This window comes from Mustela erminea, chromosome 9, assembly GCF_009829155.1.
Source record: "Mustela erminea isolate mMusErm1 chromosome 9, mMusErm1.Pri, whole genome shotgun sequence".
NCBI classification, from domain to species: domain Eukaryota; kingdom Metazoa; phylum Chordata; class Mammalia; order Carnivora; family Mustelidae; genus Mustela; species Mustela erminea.
Window position 1 is genome coordinate 105,646,863 of NC_045622.1, and position 21,616 is coordinate 105,668,478.

At 43.7% G+C, this 21,616-nt stretch overlaps 1 protein-coding gene across 3 annotated transcripts in view; it reads left to right on the forward strand.

Annotated features, from left to right (window-relative positions):
- Window positions 1-14,359: 14,359 nt before the first annotated feature.
- The window catches only part of LOC116599645 (solute carrier family 22 member 9-like), a 32,210-nt gene continuing 24,953 nt past the window's right edge, over window positions 14,360-21,616 (forward strand). For 2 of the 3 annotated variants that reach the window (XM_032359610.1, XM_032359613.1), the window contains exons 1-2: window positions 14,362-15,067; window positions 15,773-15,876. In XM_032359610.1, the coding sequence (XP_032215501.1) occupies window positions 14,666-15,067; window positions 15,773-15,876 (506 nt within the window). In that variant the 5' untranslated portion in view covers window positions 14,362-14,665. Of the gene's footprint in view, window positions 15,068-15,772; window positions 15,877-21,616 lie in introns of all 3 variants that reach the window. The other variant, XM_032359612.1, reaches the window with a different exon arrangement.

Here is a 21,616-nt window from a genome sequence, read left to right on the forward strand (position 1 = left end):
AAGAAATCCAAGATGACACAAAGAAATGGAAAGACGTTTCATGTTCATGGATTGGAAAAATATGTATTAAAATGTCCATACTCTTCAGGAGTGCCTGGGTGGCTCAGTGGGTTAAAGCCTCTGCCTTTGGCTCAGGTCATGATCCCAGGGTCCTGGGATTGAGTGCCCCATCAGGCTCTCTGCTCGGCAGGGAGCCTGCTTCCTCCTCTCTCTCTGCCTGCCTCTCTGCCTACTTGTGATGCTCTCTGCCTACCCTGGGATCATGACCTGAGCTGAAGGCAGACACCACCCAGGCACCCCGGATCCTAGTTTCTTATTTCTTTGCAGGCACTGCTCACTTCACTCCTCAAGGTCTCCTCACTTCAATTTGTGGAAGCCCGACAGCATCCCCAACTCTGACCCCTCGTGCCTCCGGCCCTCCTCTCCTTAGACCCTTCCTTCAAGCAAGCTGTCGTGCCTGCCGAGGTATCCTTTTGGGGACACCAGAGCTAAGGACAGGGATCACCCAAAGGCTCCCCGAATTTCACCTCCCACCATGAAAAAATTCTGACTACACTGGCCTCACCCACATGAGGCTCTGCTCTGTGAGACTGGAAACTCCACAGAGTCACGGGTAGGAACGGTAGGATACCGAGTAGGATGCCGATCCCATTCTGTCTGTGCCTTTTGAAACTGCTGCGTGCCCCCTAGTATAACTCCGTGGACTTGGCCATGTTGTGTGAAGTAACATTTCTCCATGCTGTGCTTGGGACTCAAGTCAATGAATGTGGTTGCTCACTTTCTCAGGAAATGTGAAAGTGGAAATGCCAAGTGAATCCTTGTGACTCCCTGGCCATCTTGCTATCTTTCTAGGTAAGTGTACAGTCTGGCTTTAGAGGAGGTCCAGGTTCCATATCCAGTCGTCTCTCCTCCAACTTAGAACACTGCCTCCCATGTGTGTGTACTCGCCGCTGAGAACCCAGCTACTTACGTCAGTGAGGGGAAAGTGGCAGAGGAGAACCTCACTTCTTACTCTGACCTTTACCCCCAAACTCTGCCTTTCTCCTGTTGCTCAGCATGGCCTTCTCCTGCCCAAAGCCAACCCCTTCATGTTCACAAGGGGTCTCGCTTCCTCATATCTGCTCAACGACTTGACTCCCATCATCTTTCTTTTGTTACGAAACTCATGAGTCATTCTGCTTCGTGTTCTCCCTCCTGTCCCATTCTTTGTATTTAAAAATTCTTAACTATGGAACTTATTTATGGACAGAAGACCGTTTTAAAGAGGCATTCATATGTACACCACCAAAATGAAACAGATATTGCCTGTTTGCTGGGCGGTGTTGGTACAGAGCTTTCCTTAAGAAAGGAAGAGGGTTCTGATCCTGGGGCAGATGGACTGCATCTGGTCTCTTTAACTGAATGCATCTTAAAAACAAGAAAGAAGGCAAGGGGTGACTATTTTAGACTGTGAAAAGTATATTCTATTAACACATTAGTATGGGTGGCTCACTCAGGTGTCCAACTCTTGATTTTGGTGCAGGTCATAATCTCATGGTTGTGAGATCGAGTCCTGCTCTGGGCTCTGTGCTGGGCGTGGACCCTGCTTGAGATTCTCTTACTCCCTCCACTGCCCCTCCCCCCATAAATACATAAATAAAATCTTACAAAAACACATTAGTGTGGGGCGCCTGGGTGACTCAGTGGGTTAAGCCTTTGCCTTCGGCTCAGGTAGTGATCCCGGGGTCCTGGGATTAAGCCCCGCATTGGGCTCTATGCTCAACAGGGATCCTGCTTTCCCCCCCCCCCCCCCCCCCGCTCTGCCTGCCTCTCTGCCTACTTGTGATCTCTCTCTGTGTCAAATAAATAAATAAAATCTAAAAAAAACCCACATTAGTGTGCCTAATAATAATAGCACAAAAATGGTTAAGGGAAGAAATAGAGCTACAACAGAGTGATGTTTCTATGTCATATTGGAATCCAAACATAAAATTGTTTCTGATAGGTTATGACATGCGCTCTCAGCTCTAGAGCGACCGCTGAGGGAAAAAAAAACAGTTAAAAATCCTTAAATGAACTTAATGATACCCTAGAAATAGTTACTTGAAACAAAAGGTGATTTTGGAAGAGGACCAGAGGAACAAAATAGTTAGGAGGCATAAAGGAAAAAAAAAAAGCAAAATAATCGATGTGATGCCAACCATATCAATAACATCTACAATCCAATCAAAGTGGATAAAAGCAATACCCAGCTGCATGCTGTCTTCAGAAAATATACTTTTGATTCAATGATACAGATTAATGGGAAGTAACAGGATATAAAAAAGACATGCCATTCAAACTGCAGCCACAGGACAGCTAGTGTGCTTGTACAAATATCACAAAAATAGACTTTAAGATAACAACTAAGGCAGGACGCCTTTGTGGCTCAGTCGTTAAGTGTCTGCCTTTGGCTCAGGTCATGATCCTAGGGTTCTAGGATCGAGCACCGCATCAGGCTCTTTGCTCAGCAGGGAGTCTACTCCTCCCTCTCCTGCTCCTCCTCTTGTGTTCCCTCTCTCGCTGTGTCTCTCCCTGTCAAATAAATAAAATCTTAAAAAAAGAAAAAGACAACAACAAAGGAAAAAGAGGGACATTTCAGGATGATAAACAGGTCAATTCATTAGGAAGATATAATAAGCATGAATATTAATCAGCATGAACCCTAAAACACATGAAGCAAAAATCAACAGAAGCGAAGGCAGATGTGGAAAATGCAACAATAATTGGAACTTTCCATAACCCACTTTATGAAACAGAGAGAACACTAAGGCTGACTATCAGCAGGGACATAGAAGACTTAATACCATAAACCAACCAGACCTAACAAATACAGAACACTTTCCCCGACAGCACATCACAATATTCTTCTCGTCAAAATGCTTCTCACACAAAGCATTCTCCAGAATGGATTACAGATTGGCCTATTAAAGAAGCCCTTGACACCGTCGAGGATTGAAATAACACAAAGTAATGCTGTGAGAGAGAGTTGGGTCAGTTTCCTTCCAGTTTGATGTGGAGCAGTAGAATTATCCTGAAGACTCCCCGCCATGTTTTCCCACAATGCTCCTTTTGCAATAGAGTTACCAGTGAACACATTTCATTTACTTTGTGTTTTGTAGTCATTCTTTTTTTTTTTTTTTAAAGATTTTATTTATTTATTTGAGAGAGAGAGAGCATAAGCATGGGGAACAGCAGAGGCAGAGGGAGAGGCAGTCTCCCCACTGAGTAGGGAGCCCGACTCAGGACTCAATCCCAGGACTCTGGGATCATGACCTTAGTCGAAAGCAAACGCTTCACCAACTGAGACACCAACTTCACCAACTGAGACACCCAGGTGTCATTCTTGAAAGGATTCTTATAAAAAGAAAAACAATTTGGGGGAATGGATGGTGACATTAGAAAACAATGAAGAGATGCTAGAAATTATGGTAAATTCTCTGTCTTAATTGTAGTTTTAGAGCTTCTTCCTGGATACGGCCACAGACAGCCACTTAAAGAAGGTTCTGTCAGCCCTCTCTTTCTGAGCCACATTTTTATTCCTTTCAGTATTCCCAAAGTCCTCATTTTTATGGTAGCAACCGTTCAAAGTAGCCAATCTTATCATGTACATGAGACACAGACACAGATGGGGCCATCAGGCGTAGCTCCTTAACTACACCTCTGTAGTTCTGTAAGTCTTGTCTAATGCTACATAACAAGGCTCCTCTGCACCCAATTCCCATTAACATGCTCTGCATTTTCCTGTAGCCCTCTTACAATTTTGTTAAATTAGCATTTGGTGAGTGGAGCACAGGACACTGGGTGGTACCCTGTGGTTCAGTAAAAGACCAAAGGAGAAACTGACATAGAGAAGTTTACGACTTGAGGTCATACCTTGAAGGGCAACTTGGGGAGAGCAAAGCACGTGCAGACAGAAAGAGCAACAAGACTTGGGGCCCATGCCCTTATTAGGGGGTGTGGGTGGTGTGCTTTGAGTTTCCCTGAGCTAGGGCTACATTGGTCAGTGCAGACCAAAACAGTAGAGTTTTGGTAATAAGGCCCATGGGTGGGTCTTATTTCGAGGAGACTTGGTAGTTACTGTGGGGTGAGTGTTTGGAGACTCTAGGGCCAGGAATTAGCATTAGAGAGTGGGGTAAAATTTCTGCCCATTTGGAGAAACAACTTATTGTTTAAAAGCTTGAGGTTAAGTGTCTGACTTAACCTATGCTTGAGTCAGTTAAGTGTCTGACTGGCTCAGGTCCTGATGTCAGGGTCCTGGGATTGAGCCCTGCATCAGGCTCCCTGATCAGCGGGGAGTCTGCTTCTCCCTCTTCCTCTGCCCTCCCCGTGCTCATGCTCTCTCTCTCTATCTCAAATAAATAAACAAAATCTTTTAAAAAGTAAAATACAATAAAAGCTTGAGGAGCATGTCTCTGAGTAGACCATTATGTTTCTCTCGGTCTGGCCATGGGGGGGGCCCATAATCTAGGTAGAAATTCCATGAGATCCCATGTTCTGCAGCTCATGATTGAACACTTGGGAGGTGAAATGGGCACCTCGATCTGAATCCATAATGTCTGGTGGGTCGAAGGGGGTGAACATACATCTGGTTAAGAGGGAGATCCTGTGATGGGAGAGAGCCGGCTGGAGAGAGCTACCGGCCAGAGTCCAGGTAAGCTACAGGGGTGGTGGATGCATACCTAATAGCACCAGCAGGGGGCAGCAGTGCCCCGATGAAACACATTTGTCAGCCCTAGAGGGGTCTGTCCCCCTGGGGCCCAAGTCTCCCCCTGGGAGACTTTCAGGGTTTTGTTTGGGAACAAAGGAGGTAGTTATCTATCACCAATTTGGCTAGAGCCTGGGTGAGGGCTCCCCATGGCCGTGTCTGCACACCCAGTCAGTGAGGGCTGTCACTCCCCAGCGGCCTGATGTAATATGGGCCCACTCAGCACTAGTGGGTACGGCATCTTGGAAGGAATAGTCGTGTCTGGGGCAACGTCTGGTACTCTGGGAAGTCATTCGTGTGGGGTCTTGAGACATACATGTCTTTTGGATAAGGATCTGCTGTGTAGTTATAATGTTTCTGGTGTCTGCCGATGTGTGTGTGCGTGTGTGTGCAGGCACGAATGACCATAACCAGCATGTGTAAGTTGGTTGTTTCTCTCCAAGTGGAGGCACCCCAGGTCGGCTTTCTCTGAATCATGAAAGTACCCTTTTGCCATTGTCTAGGCCAGACGATGAGCCCCTCGGCTACTTCCCAGAAGTCGGTAAAAATGAGCATCCTTGGAGGTCTCATTTGTGTGGCCAGGCACATCGTTACCAATTCTGCTTGTGGGACGAAGCCAGGAGAGCCCTCCTGACCAGGGACAGGCCAGTAGCAGGATGATAAGCTGCAGTGTCCCAGCAGGCTGCCTCGCATACAAGGATGCTGCTGTTATCAGTGAGAAATACAATTCCCTTTCCACTTATTTTTTTTTTTTTAAAAGATTTCATTTATTTACTTGAGAGATAGAGGGAAAGCACTCAGGGGGAGTGACAGGGAGAAGCAGACTCCCCGATGAATAGAGAGCTCGATCCCCAGACCCTGAGATCATGACCTGAGTGGAAGGCAGATGCTTAACCGACTGAGCCATCCAGACACCCCTCCCTTTCCATTTTAGACAGTTGGCTCCAGTGGGCTCCCTGGACCACCAGAGAGGCTGGCATTGGGGGTGCTGCTAGCTGCACCTCAGGACCAGTGGGCAAGGGGCTCAGCATGGGGGAAGCCACATCCTCTTATAATTTGGAAAGGCCCTTAACATGAGGTTTAGCCCTTCCTGAAGGGCCCAGAGGGGCCTCCGGGGCGATGTCAAGCCTCTGCTGGGTTGAATCTCTGACCCAAAGCAGGATAACACTTTGTGGGGAGCAGTAGACACTGTGAGCTCATTATTGCCTTTTTAAAAGGGCCCTGTAGTCTGCCAAGATTTGGTGTTCACATTGTGTGTACAAGGCTGCTGTCTAGGACAGATGGTTGGTCCGGAACCCATGGGCAACCAGATAGAGCCAAGTTTAGACCAGGAATGCCACCGGTTATAATCAGGTGTTGACAGTAATTCTACACAAAAGTCTGAGCTCAGATGGACTAAAGGCAGGGCCTGCTCTAAGTCACCTGAGGAAGGTTCTTCCTGATGGAAAGAGGCTGATTTGCTTGCAACAGCATCAGTGGGCCTCAGTTGAATGGATATGCATGAGATGTGTTGCCCCCAAGGGTGAGGAGACCTCACACGTATCGTGCCTGCTGAAGCAGAAGGCTTGATGGTTCAGGGTCGGTGTATTCCAGAAAGAGGGACTCCGAGGCTCTCAGCTGGCCACCTTCTGCCCAGAAACCCGACAGGAGTGGCCAGGCCTTGGCTCTTACAATGGGCAAAGATGCATTCTCTCTGCTATAAATGTTGTGTCACCAGAAGTAAGTATCCCTGTGTGGCATCCTCAGAGCCCCCCATGATGGAATGTCATCTATATGATGGTGAAGGGGGCAGCGGGTTAGTTTGAGTGGATTTGGATCTTGTCTGCAGAAGCTATGTGCAATGGGGGGCTACTCAGATCCCCGTGGGCAGCCGAGGAAAGGTATACTGGGCGGCCTCAAAAGTGAATGCAAATTGAGGCCAAGAGTCTTTGGTCTGTGGAACGCAATATGACATGTTGGCAACAGCCAGGAAGCAGAGGCCCTGAGCCTTTGCATACCATCTGTTATCTCTACAATACTGGGAATGGGGCCTCAAGGGCAGGAGCCTGTGCATGTAAGTTTGTATAGTCGATTGTTAGTCTCCATTCATTGGTGGTCAGTTTTAACATTGTCTGGAACTCTTAAAGGGTGAGATGGTAGGCCTGATGATCCCAGGTCTCTAATGAAGGGCCAAAGGCCTTCTGTACTTTGTTTCAGCCAACATTTTGGTGTATTTAACATTTTCACTAGAGGAGGCAACTGCATGGGTTCTCATGGGCAGCTTCCAAGAGAAAGACCAGGAATTTAGATTTATTCCCAGATATGTCACTGAGTGAGGGTCTTCATACCTCTCCTAGGAAGAAAGAGAGCTAGGCGGCCACCACCACTGGCAACTGTTCTAGAAATACAGTGCCAGTAGACATGTCAAGATTAATATTCACTGCCTTTACAGTTTTACCCGCCACGTCTTATAGACTGTGGGAAGTTTCCTTGAGGAATTGAGAAGGGTTATTTGGAATTATCATGACTGAGCTTCTATGTCTAACAGGACCACCAGGACTGTAAATGGATGTTTGTCCCTAGAAGGTGGGACAAGTTCCAGGGAGCCACTGAGTCCCTCAGGGTAATGCTCTAGGGGACACTGCTAAGCTGCAGTTGGGGAAGGGAAGTTTTGGGGGACAGAGGGGACCTTGAGAACTTGGGCCACCAAATCTGGGCTCTGTAGCGAGGTAACTGCTTGTTTTAGGGAGAGGAGTTTGCACCAGGGCCATCCAGATATAAGGTCATTAGAAACCCTAACTGGCCGAGCTGTTCATATAAGGCACTCTCCTGTTTAGAATCATCTTTTTTTTTTTTTAAAGATTTTTTATTATTCATTTGACAGAGAGAGATCACAAGTAGGCAGAGAGACAGGCAGAGAGAGAGAGAGAGGGGAGGAAGCAGGTTCCCTGCCGAGCAGAGAGCCCGATGCGGGACTCGATCCCAGAACCCTGGGATCATGACCTGAGCCGAAGGCAGCAGCTTAACCCACTGAGCCACCCAGGCGCCCCCTGTTTAGAATCATCTTAAGCGTTGCTTCCCAGTAGGGTTAGCATGGGGCTTTGGGACCAGGAAGTGGGAAGGGTATTCTGCAAGGAGCGTTGCAAGGCCTGGAACCCAAGGGCTGGCACTGGGGTTGGGGGCTGTCTGTGTGTGCTCTGTATACTCTGGGAGTCTGTGTGTCTCCTTCCTGGCAGAACACCATGTATGTTCCCTCCAGGACTCCTGAATAGCATAGGAGGCCTCATGAAGTAAATAAGTCCAGACTTGTAATTGGGGGGAGTCCCTTTAAGAAGGGGCTTACAGGGGTCCCTATAAGAAGAATTCTCTGGATTTGGGGTCGATTTGGGGCCTCTTTAGAATTATAATCCAGATATAATCCAGATCATCTGGGTTGCTATATTCAAAAAGATGAGAAACCCATTGGACCATACCAATCTTAGGGAGAAGGAGTTGGGCTTCATCTAGTGTCTTCTGTTGATGTGGAGCCTTTGCAGTGACAACCATGACAAAGGGATGTGAGGTTTACATTCAGTGGGGAGCATGATAACTTCCTTAGGTGTTTTAGATACCAGCACCGGGTGTTCAAGCTATGCACAGCTCGGCACATTAGATCTTGTACCACCATGCCTCAGAAGTGGGGCCCATGATACCCCATAGGGCTGGGGTGGGGAGTGAGGTGTGACAGCAGCCAGGTATACAGCAATAGAGGGATCGCAGACCCAGTCTTCACTTGCCTTTGCGAGGAGCCATGCCTTCCCCAACGCTAAGGGCCCTGCCTGGTACCTTTATACAGCAGGCCCACACTTGGATGCCGGTCGCTACTCCCATGTCCCAGCCATGAACTAATGCAACAAGGCCTTGAGAAAAATCATAGCTAATTTACCTAACAGTTGGCTCTACTTAGAGTTGTGAAATACACTCAAAGTCTATTCCCTGCGGGAGGTAATTCACCCTCTGTGGGCATTAGCAAGCAGAAGACACACCCACCCACCACCACACACCCACCACCCTGAACTGAGTTCAGGGCATTCTTCCCTTTCCTTTAAGGATAATGCATGTTCACAACCAGGTAGTTTCATTGACCTACCCTGTAGAATCCCAAAAGTGTAACCACTTTCCTTTTTTTCTCTCTCTCTTTCACTTGTCTTCAGTCCAGGCTAGCAGTGTTTCTGCTGGCATAAAACTCTCTAGAAATGTGGGCCTCCCATGAAACCCACAGGAGTCTGAGTCATGAGACCACCCGTCCCACCCAGATCTTTCCTTGTTAACCACATCTCCCCCCTGACTTCTGGAGTGATGGTGATTGATTTTCCAGGTCACACCTGAAATCACTTTAGCAAGTGATGGTCCAGCCACATTTCGGATGTTTTCTCCAGAACATTCTTTCTCATTTTTTGCAATATGTTTACGCTAAGAATTTTCAAAATATTCAAGTTCTGGCTACTGTTTGCTTACTACTTCTTCTATGTATCTCTCTCCTCTTCCATCTTACTACAAGAAGCAAGGAGAAGCCAGGTCATACTTTCAACGCTTTGCTTAGAAACCTCCTCAGTTTGGGGTGCCTGGGTGGCTCAGTGGGTTGGGCCTCTCCTTTCGGCTCTGATCATGATTCCAGGGCCCTGGGATTGAGCCCTGCATCGGGCTCTCTGCTCAGAGGGGAGCCTGCTTCCCCCTCTCTCTCTGCCTGCCTCTCTGCCTACTTGTGATCTTTCTCTGTCAAATAAATAAATAAAATCTTAAAAAAAAAGAAACCTCTTCAGTTAAATATTCAAGTTCATCACTTACTAATTCTACTTTTCACAAAACACTAGTACACAATGCAACCAAATTTATTTGAAAAAACAAGGGTTTTTTTTTCCTCCTCCAATTTCCAGTAACATGTTCTGTCCATCTGAAAACTCACTACAGTCATCTTTAATAGTCACGTGTCTACAGATATTCTATTCAAAATGGTGTACACCTTCTCTAAGATAAAAAAATAAAAAACAAAAAACTTTCTCTAAAGCTTTCTCTTTTTTTCTTCCTGATCACTCAAAAGAATTACCTTTAACATGCATATTTCTACCAACAGTTTCTTCAGGGAAATCTAGGCATTTTCTATCATGCACTTTAAAACATATCTAGCTTCTCCGTATTACCAAATTACTTCTATGTTTTTAGGTATTTGTTACCAAGAGGTAGAACTCCATATGACAGTACCAAAATCTGTAGCAATACCCAGGACAAGGAACAGTAGGGATAGAAGCTATATATTAAGCCAACAAGACAGGCTCCCACTCACATGTCTGAATTAGCTACTGCCACAGCTCGGTGTCAAAATGTTGGATCGATTAATATGTCAATGTTGGATCAACAACACCATGTCATTTCTCCAGGAGACCAACTAGAACATGTACACCGAACTGGTCATATTAGATCTCTCTCAAGACCAAAGGGGAGTGATTCGTCTTAACTGGAATCAACCCAGACTCTAAGTATTTCTCTTTCTTGCCTTTACGACTCAGCTAGAATAACTGTTCAAAGGCACAGAGGAGCACTGATTCACCAACATAAACATATTCATTGCACTTCATCGAGCTGAAGAAGACATGGGGTGCGAAAAAAAGGCCTAGCTATGGGTTCATGACCACCACATCCGTGATCGCCTGGTTGAAATTCACACTCTACCACATGGAAGCTGCCAGCATCATAGAGTGTTGGGATGGCTTTGTTAAATTTAAAGGGCACTGGGGAGCCAGCTAGGAGACGATAGTATGCAAAAACTGGAAATTATTTCCAAATTAAATTACATACTCTTAATCAATGGCCACTCTATAGTTCTTCGTTCCCCATTGGTAGAATAAATAGTTCTGAGAACAAAATGGTACAAGTTGAAATAGCCCCATTTACCAAATTCCTAGTACTCCACTTGGGGATTTTGTTCCCTTTGTCCCTGCAAATCAGGCTATGTATATGAGCATAGAAGTCCTGCTATCCAGAATGGGAACCTCTCTACCAGGAAACACAGGAAGAGCATCATATATTTAATTATGCCTACCCCACTGTCATGTCCTTTTCTTGGGCTAAGAGGCCAGAATTCAAGGAAAGGAGTCACCAATTGGACTGGATTAATAAACCCTCAATGTCAGCAGAAGGTACAGCTGATCTTTCTAGTATATCTACATATTCTTTTCCTCCAGAGTTGTTCCACTGGCGGGGTGAGGGGGGACCATCTTGTGGTACCTCCCTGTCCAACTCCAATAGTAAAGAGACATGGGAACTTGCCAGCCCCTGGAAAGAGCATGGTGTGTAGAAAATCTGACCCCCCAAAGAGTAGGCCACTGCTCCTGGTATGACTCGTAGACCAGGACTGTGAGGGGTACCTAGAATATGTTATAGCAGAGAGAGGGAGAGAGAGAGAGAATAAATAATACTTGTAGATCTTAGATGAGCTGCAATGATGGGATCTGTAGTTCACAGACTAATTTCCTCTTGTAAGTTTTCCCTGAAAGAAGTTATTCCATGGTGATTGAATTTATTACATAAATCATATGCATTGACCCAGCACGAGAGGTGGACTGTGTGGGTAGTTCCTGTACACCCCTAGACACACCTAACCACTGGGAGTTTTGACAGATGGTGGCTCATGGCAGGATTTAGCCCTTGGAATTGCTCTCGGCCGAAGGAAGGTATATGGTTCAATGTAACATCCCAGGGGCACTGCCTGTATCCAATAATCGGTCAATGTGGGGTTGCAATGGCTTATTCTGTGCCTCAGTTACAGACGTTTGTGAAGAGTCAAACTTGTTTTAAAAAGAACAAAAAGTTGGTTAAGCGACTGCCTTCGGTTCAGGTCATGATCTTGGAATCCCAGGATCGAGTCCCACATCGGGCTTCCTGTTTGACATGGTGTCTGCTTCTCCTGCTGACCTCTCTTCTCTCATTTGAAGATCACAGCACACGGACTCTTACCCGCATCTCCCAAAGAAAAATAAATAAAGAAAGATATTCATATTATATAATGTTCTCCCTCCCCAGTATTCAACCATCACATTGACAGGGCTCTGGGACAAAAAACAGTGGATTACCAGGGAAAGAGCTGCACGACCCAGATTCTATATAAGGGATTTCTAGGAGATTCCATGTAAGAAGACCAAATGCAATAAGAGAGAAGAACAAAGCTAAATAAAACCAAGTACGCTAGAGGAGATTGAAGCCTCTGGCATATACAGATACAGAAGACATTAAATTAAATTAAATACAGCCTGTCATCTAGCCAGATTGACTTTAAACCTCACACTAAAAGCCTGTTTGTCTCCATCTGACCACCCGATGCATCAGACACAAAGCGAACAACAGATGGTCTCAGATAAGGCATAGATTTTTGGAATTAACAGACCAGGAACTTAAAATGACTGAGACAAAGCATGAGAGACTGTGGACTCTGAGAAACAAACTGAGGGTTTTGGAGGGGAGAGGGGTAGGGATATGTGTGAGCCTGGTGGTGTGTATTAAGGAGGGCACGTATTGCATGGAGCACTGGGTGTGGTGCATAAACAATGAATTCTGGAACACTGAAAAAATAAAATAAATAAAATAACTGAGATTAACATGCTAAGGGCTCTAATGGAAAAAGCGGGCAATAAGTTAGAACAGTTAGATAATACCAGCAGAGAACTAGAAACTCTAAGAAGCAGTGGAATGGAAATGCTGGAAATCAGAAACTCTGTAATGGAAAAGATGGGTGCCTTTGATGGGCTCAACAGCAGCCTCATGGCGAAGAGAAGAATAAAATAAGATGAAATCAGAGAGGAAGGTAAACCATAAGAGACTCTTAACTCCAGGAAACAAACTAGGGGTTGCTGGAGGGGAAGTAGGTGGGGGGAGGGGGTAACTGGGGGATGGGCATTAAGGAGGGCACGTGATGGAATGAGCATTGGGTGTTACATGCAACTGATGAGTCACTGACCTCTATCCCCGAAAGTAATAATACGTGATATGTTAGTTAATTGGATAAAAAAAAGTATCTGTAAGCTTGACAGCTAGTTTTTGGAAAACTTCCCAACTTAAATGCAAAGTGAAAATAGAATTTTAAAATTTAACAGAATCGGTAATTGTGTGACAGCAGCAAACTGTAATAATCTTGTAATGGGAATATCAGGAGAGAAGAAGGAGGGAAAGGACCAGCGGAAACTTGAAAGTAACCATGGCTGAGCATCTTCCCAAATTAAGGACAAACACCGCATCGAAATCAGTGGCCCAAAGGAGACTGATTTCTTTCAAAAAGAGACACACGCATCCAGGTAGAAATTGTATCATTGTTGCCAGAGTTCGGGGGCAGGTAACCAGGATTGCATGTTAAGTCAATAGAACGGTTTCTTTCGGGAGGTGATGAAAATGTTCTAAAATGAAGTAATCGTTATGGTTTCTGAGTTTTCCCAGATTTTAGACTTAGCAGAAAAAAATACTCCAAAGCAGCTATTAAATATGTTCACAAAATATGTTTGAGAACGAAAGACAGACATGGGAACAATGACCTCAGAGGATATGTCAGTAAAGAGAACGCATGACTTGGAAGGTACAGTTGCTGAAGTGTTAAACCCACCAATTGCCTCAAAGGTTGATCAAAATGGTAGCAAAACAGAATCATCGAACGTGAGCCTGGGGCAAGAGGCTAGCGTTATGTCACACGAAGAGCAGAAAGAAAAGACACTGGCGAATTCTCCAAGATGGCATAATGGCCTTTGAGGAACAGAATGTAGCCTTTTCAGATTGGATTCTTTGATTTAATAATTTACATTGGAGGCTCATCCATGTCTTTTCCTGACTTGATAGCTCATTTTTTTTCTTTTCTTCTTTTTTAGGGTGATAACCCCTTGTCTGGGTAGACCACAGTTTATTTACCCCCTTCACCCCCCGAACGGACATCACCGTTGCAGCCAGATTTTGGCAGTGATGGAGCTAGCTACTGCAGGGATGCACACATCCCTGTGCAGGATTTTGAGTGGACGTAAGTTTCCGTTTTATTTGGGTAAATACCAAGAAGCATGACTGTTCATTTTCTGTTCAGTTCCTCCATAGCCCATTGCGTGTTAGCCACATGAATGTTTTGTAATATCGGAGGGTCGTTATTTCTGTTCTTCTGTCACCGACTACAGGAAGAGACCCTTAGAGACCGTGTCTTATCCACTGCTGTGTTCCCAGCACAGAAAAGGCCCTCACAAAAGTTATCTGAAGGAATCAACAAGCCTGTGGAAGTCAACCTCTTTAGGAACTTATCACTGCCTTAGCCTCTGCCCACTGTCACTCTCCACTCTGCCCACCTTTCAAGTTAACTTATTTTTAGTGTGAATTCGTGGTCCTATTTGAAGTGAAGCAGAGGGTCACTTTCCACCAGGGAAGGATTGCACCATACTTCACGTGCTTTTGTTTACTCGGGGTTATTTTCATTAACTCTTTTAATCAAAATCAGTGCTACACTAAACCTTTAGGACTTTTCACAGGAAAATCAAAAAAGGTTCCCTTTTGGGGCTCTCAAGGGACACATTCTGCAAAGAACTGGGATCCTTGTAGTAGGTTTATTCTGTGTTATTTACAGATGTGGGGATCAAAGTCCAGTGACATTTCAGGGCACTGCTGACGAAAAGACTTTTCACAAAGTGCACCTTTAAACAGTGCTAATGGTCAGCTGTTGGAAGCATCTCAGCAAAAATACTTCTCTGGGACTTTAAAGAAAACGGCTACCCACCTGATCCCCAAACAATTTGGAGAATCAGCTTCCGTGGCCCTAGTGGAGGTAAAGCGGGGCCCATTGAGGAAAAAGTGGGGTCAGGATCAACACAGGCTTGGTGTGACGTAGTGAATGGAGACCCTTCTCCCTTTGAATTTTTCTAAATAAAGTCCTTTTGCCTTCCACGGGGGATCACTTGTTCAGCCTCGATGGCCTTTCAGGACCTCTTGGATCAAGTTGGAGGCCTGGGAAGATTCCAGATCCTTCAGATGGTTTTCCTTAGTCTCTCCAGCCTCATAGTGTACCCTCATATTTCGTTGGAGAACTTCACAGCAGCCGTCCCTGGTCACCGCTGTTGGGTCCACATCATCGACAATGACACTGTCTCTCCTAACGGCACTGGGATCCTGAGCCAAGAGTCCCTCCTGAGAATCTCCATCCCGCTGGACTCAAACCTGAGGCCAGAGAAATGTCGTCGCTTCATCCATCCCCAGTGGCATCTCCTTCACCTGAACAGGACCTTCCCCAACACGAGTGAGTCGGACACAGAGCCCTGTGTGGACGGCTGGGTGTACGACCAAAGCTCCTTCCCCTCCACCATTGTGACTAAGGTAAGACATCCCGTTTACCTTTTGTGAGTACACAGTCTGGGTGTTTCGAAGCAGCCCAAATAATGAACATGCTTCAAGCCATTAATCGCCATATAGGTGTTCATTCTTCATTATTTCAGGAAGTATTCTTTATTAAATGCCACTAATTACGTATTTAATGAGTCTCAGGACTAAAAAGTAGATGTGACCTTGCAATTATATGGTTTTTATTCTTAGGAAGACCAAAGTTTAAGCAAGGAATTTATGTAATGGGTTAAACTTGTTACGCTCGTGAATTAGAAACATCAGGATATTGATCAAAACCTCGGAGCACGGACTGTGCCCGGGAGCAGCCATGTGAGATCTGCAGTAAAACTCTGCCATCGGTGAAAGTTTAAAGCTTCTCCAATGATTGCATTCTGCGGCCGAGTTTGAATCACTGCGTATGAAATGAAACAAGGCATTAATGTAGCCAACAAATTTAGATGAATCCTTCTAGAGGAAGTTGTATTTAGGCTGACACTTGAATGATAAAGATCAGCTGATGCAAAAAAAAAAAAAAAAGAACGAAAGAAAGAAAAAGAAAAGAAAATAGGAAGCTGGAAAGGAAGAAGGCTGCCTGATATAAAGAAACATAAAAGTCATTTGAGTAGCTTCCATCAGGTTTCCACTGAGGGGTTATGAGGTGCTATGCAGTGCTCTTTTGCCGGTCTCCTTCTCTTCTAGTGGGACCTGATATGTGAATCGCAGTCACTGAAATCAATGGCCAAATTCTTATTCATGGCTGGAATGCTGGTGGGAGGCATCATATTTGGTCATTTATCAGACAGGTGAGTGTCTCTGGATCAAGGGAGTATTTTGTTGAACCAACACAGCATTCTTCCATGAAGACACACTTATTGTCAATCACACTGGCCTGGGGGCTTCTGTGGTCTCCAGGGATATAGAAACCCATGGGGGTTCAGTGTAGCAGGTGCTGTCAGCTGTGATTCCCACGTACAGGACACAGAAACAGCATCTCCGTGAGACATGGGGACATTTTCGGACAGAGTTTAGAGAGGAGGTGACACAACATGTGTTTTAGGAGGATGGGGAAAAGTTACCTATGGGAACAGAGGGGATGTATCATGACATAAGATTTGGGCTATTTGAAGACACAGATACGTAAAACGATGTCCCAGACTTTGGCCAGGAAGGCGTGTTCAGTGCCTCCTGGACGCTATGAACTGAATGCTTATGGATTTCCAGAACATGGTCACCATGTCCCTGTTTCCCAAGTGTGATGGGTAGGCATTCCTACTAAACTTGTTGTGTCCATAAAAATATGTCTTGATGGTGTACAGAAAACATGTGTCCAGTGGCCTTGATTTTTGTTTTTGCAAAAACCGTGTTTTAAAGGTAAGTTTTCAACCATGTATTTAATCTAATGACAACTGCTGTCACCATTTGTGGTGTTAGAAATTGGAGAATCCTGTGACTGACAGTACCACTTCTGAGTTAGACAGCCAATTGCCAGCACCAGGCATGTCTCCTCTGGGGGTTATGGAGAATTAAGATTCCCCTTACTACTTACCAACACGATGTCATCTGTTACGTCAGTTGGAAACTGTGAACTCTGAGGGTATGACAGTAAATGTAGCTTTTTTTTTTTAAATTTTTTATTTTTTATAAACATATGTTTTTAACCCCAGGGGTACAGGTCTGTGAATCACCAGGTTTACACACTTCACAGCACTCACCAAAGCACATACCCTCCCCAATGTCCATAATCCCACCCCCTTCTCCCAAACCCCCTCCCCCCAGCAACCCTCAGTGTCCATTTCTAATGGTTCCATAACACAGAACCACCCAGTTACAGAAATAAAAATAAAACCATATCTCTGTGGCTGATTCATTTTTTGAAAAGAATTCCAAGATCATTCAGTTGGTAAAATACAGCCCTTTCAACAAATGGCTCCATGACAAATAGATATCCACATGCAAAATAATAAAGCTAGATCCTTACCTAAAGCCATAATAAATATTAACAAAAAATGGGTTAATGACTTAAATACAAGAGCTAAAAACCATAAAACTCTTAAAAGAAAATGGGGGCAGTGAATCTATATGACCTTGGGTTTGGCCATGAATTCTTTGTTATGGCACCAAAAGCATGAGTGATGAAAACTATAGATAGACTGGTCATCATCAAAAATTAAAACTTTTTGCACCTCAAAGCACATTATCAAGAAAGTGAAATGATAACCTATGTAATGGGAGAAAATATTTTTGTAAATCACATATACGCCATAAAAATAGGAAACAGATCAATGGAATGGGTTAAGTATTCGGCATATATGAAGAACTCCTACGCTAAAAACCAAAAAGACAAAAAACCCACATTTTAAATGAACAACGGACTTGATTATACATTTCTTTAAAAAAGATGTACAAATGGTGCATAAGCACATGAAAAAAGTGTTCAACATCATGATATTGAAAACAATGTAAGTCAAAGCCATAGTGAAATACACTTCATACCTACTAGAATGGCTATAATATAATAAAACAAGATGGGGGGGGCTTCTGAGTGGCTCAGTCGGTTAAGCCTCTACCTTCCACTCAGATCATGATCCTGGGTCCTGGGATGGAGTCCCGTATTGGGCTCTCTGCTCAGCAGGGAGCCTGCTTCTCCCTCTCCAGCTCCCCTGTACCTGTGTTCCCTCTCTTGCTATCTCTCTCTGTCATAAATAAATAAAATCCATAAAACAACAACAACAAAACCAAGATGGAAAACATCATGCATTCACAAGGATGTAGAGAAATTGGAAGTCTGCTGACAGGAAGGTAAGATAGTACAGCCACTGTGAAAAATACTTTGGAAATTCTTTAAAAAGTTAAATGCAGAGAAACCATATGACCTAGCAATTCCATTGCTAGGTATAAAACCAAAAGAATTGAAAAAGCGACTCAAACAAGTATTTACACAACAATGTCATTGCAGCATTATTCACAACAACCAGAAAGCAGAAACAACCCAAGAATCCATCAATGGCTGAAGGGATAAAAGGGGATGTGTATATCCAATGGAATGCTTTTCAACCATAAAAAGAAATAAATTTTTGGTCCATACTGTAATACAGATGAACCATGAAAACATTATACAAGGCAAAATAAGACAGGCACAAGAGGACAGATACTGTATTCACTTCTATGAAATAACTAGAATAGGCAGATACATAGAGAAAAGGTAGGTTAGAGATACCAGAGGGTGGGGAAAAGAGGACTGGAACATTATTGCCTAACGGACACAGAGTTTCTGTTGAAGATTTTGAAAATTTCTGGCAGTGGATAGTGGTTACACAACATTGCGAATCTAACGAATCCCAGTAATTTATAACTTTAAAGTGGTGAAAATGGCAAATTATATTTTTTTTTACATATTATATTGCAATGAAAAAGGAACAAAATCAAGAGACTAAGATGACAAGTCACAGGCCAGGAAAAAGAATACTTGCAAGAGATTTATCTGAAAAAGACGTTTTAATCCAAAATATAATCTTTTTTTTTTATTGTGTTATGTTAGTCACTACAGTACATCATTCGTTTTTGATGTAGTGTTCCATGATTCATTATTTGTGTATAACACCCAGTGCTCAATGCAATCCATGCCTCCTTAATACCCATCACCCGGCTCACCTATCTCCCACCTCCTCCCTTCTAAAAGCCTCAGTTCGTTTCCTGGAGTCCATAGTTTCTGATGGTTCAGCTCCCACCCCAATTTCTCCTCCTTCATTTTTCTCTTCCTTCTCCTAATGTCCTCCATGCTATTTCTTATTTTCCACAAGGAAGTGAAACCATATGATAATTAACCTCGTTTGACTTATTTCACTCAGCATAATCTCCTCCAGTCCCATCCATGTTGGTGCAAATGGTGGGTATTCATCCTTCTGAGGGAGGCATAATATTCTATTGTACATATATACCACATCTTTATCCATTTGTCTGTTGAAGGTCATCTCAGCTCTCCAAAGTCCGTCTATTGTGGACATTGCTGCTATGAACACTGGGGTGCAGGGCCCCCTCTTTTCACATCTGTATCTTTGGGGTAAATACCCAGTAGTGCAATTTCTGGGTCCCAGGGTAGTTCTATTTTTAGTTTTTTAAGGAATCTTCACACTGTTTTCCAAAATGGCTCCACCAATTTGCATTCTCACCAGCAGTGTAAGTGGATTCCCCTTTCTCCACAGCTCCTCTAACGTTTGTTGGAGCTTTGTTGTTTCTTGCCTTGTTGATTTTTGCCATTCTAACTGGTATATGGTGGTATCTTAATGTAGTTTCGGTTTGAATTTCCCTGATGGCTTATGATGTGAACACTTTTTCATATGTCTGTTAGCCATTTGTAGGTCTTCTTTGGAGAGGTGTCTGCTCAAACCTTCTGTGCATTTTTTGACTTGATTATCTGTTTTTTGGGTGTTGAGTTTGAGAAGTTCTTTATAGATCTTGGATATCAGCCCTTTATCTGTAGTGTCATTTGCAAGAATCTTCTCCCATTCCGTGGGTTTCCTCTTTGTTTTGTTGACTGTTTCCTTTGCTGTGCAGAGGCTTAGATTTCTTCATAATTGTCAAACCTTGGAAGCAACCACCATTCCTTTCAGTAGGTGAATGCATAAATAAACCATAATACATCTAACAATGCAATATTATTCAGTCCTAAAAGCAAATGAACAGTCTAGCTATGAGAAGACATGGAGGAGTCTTGGATGCATAAAACGAAGCGAAAGCCGATCTGAAAAGGCTACACACTGCATGATTTCAACTCTGTGACATTCTGGAAAAGGAAAAACTGTAGAGGCAGTAAAAAGATGAGTGGTGGGCAGGGGACAAAGAAATAAATAGGCACATTACAGAGGTTTAGATCAGTGAAACTACTCTACAGGAGACTGTAATGGTGGGTACCTGTTAGTATACATTTGTCGAAAACCATAGAATGTACAACACTAAGACTGTACCCCAATGTAAACTATGGACTTTGGGGGATAATGATGCATCAATGTAGGCTCAATTATATCAAATGTCTCACTTGGTGCAGGATATTGATGGGTAGGGAAGCTGTGTGTGCAATGGGACAGGATATTTGGGAAATCTCTGTACTTTCTGCTCAGTGTTGCAGCCAACTTAAAACTGCTCTAAAAATAGTCTATCATAAGGAATAACATGGAGGACATTAGGAGAAGGAATGGAAAGTTAATTGGGAGAAATTGGAGGGGGAGATGAACCATGAGAGACTGTGGACTCTGAGAAACAAACTGAGGTTTTCGGAGGGGAGGAGGTGGGGGGTTAGGTGAGCCTTGTGGTGGGTATTAAGGAGGGTATGTGTTGCATGGAGCACTGGGCGTGGTGCATAAATAATGAATCTTGGAACACTAAAAAAATAAAACAAGATGGAAGAAAAAAAGAATTATAGCTTATACCAAAAAAAAAAAATAGTCCATCTTTAAAAAAGAAATACAAAAAGTATCTTAATAAAGAAAAGAAAAAATAAGAAAATGTGGATCACAAAGCCTAAAATGATAATTATCTGGCTTTTTACAGGAACTGTTTACTGCTTCCTGGAGTAATAGCACTGAGGCTCTTTGTTCATTCTCTCAAATCGTTATTTCTCTCTGCTCGTTCCCTTCTATAATCCCTATTGATCCATCTTCACATAGTCTCTCTCCTGTGTCCACATGATTGCTAAATCCATCCAGGGAATTTTTTGTATTAGAAACTTCTTTTTCAGCTCTTGAATTTCAATAACTTTGGCTTACCTATATTGCTGTCCCTATGAGAATGTCTCTTTCTAAGCTTTGCATTTCATAGGCTAAAATCATAGATTATTTCTCTTTGAGAATTGTTATATGACCACTTTAAAATCCTTGTTGGTTAATCCCAAATTTTCTCTACTTTCAGCAGAAATCCAAAAGATTTCCATTCTCTAGGAAATGGAGTTCCATTTTCTTCGTTCTTCACATAGTAGGATATTATGAATAATATCTTGAATATTATAAATATTAAGTTGCGAAGATTCTATTTTCCATTATTACTCACCAGTAATACTGATTCCTTTATTTTAGCAGATAATTTTCAAGCCTCAGACTGAACTAAAATCTATTTCCTTTCTTTTTGAAGATTTTATTTATTTATTTGACCCAGACAGAGATCACAAGTAGACAGAGAGGCAAGCGGCGGGTGGGAGGGAAGCAGACTCCCGCTGAGCAGAGAGCCCGATGAGGAGCTTGATCCCAGGACCCCAAGATCATGACCTGAGCCGAAGGCAGAAGCTTAACCCACTGAGCCACCCAGGTGCTCCTTTTTTTTTTTTTTTTTAAGGTTTTCCCTTTTTTTAAAAAAAAAAGATTTTATTTATTTATTTGAGAGAAAAAGGGTGGGGGGGGAGAGATGCAGACTCCTGCTGAGCAGAGATTCCCAACATGGGGCATGATCCCAGGACGCTGAGATCATGACCTGAGCCAGAGGCAGAGGCTTAACCAACTGAGCCACCCAGACACCACTAGTATCTATTTCTTATGCAGAAGATCCAACCTCAGT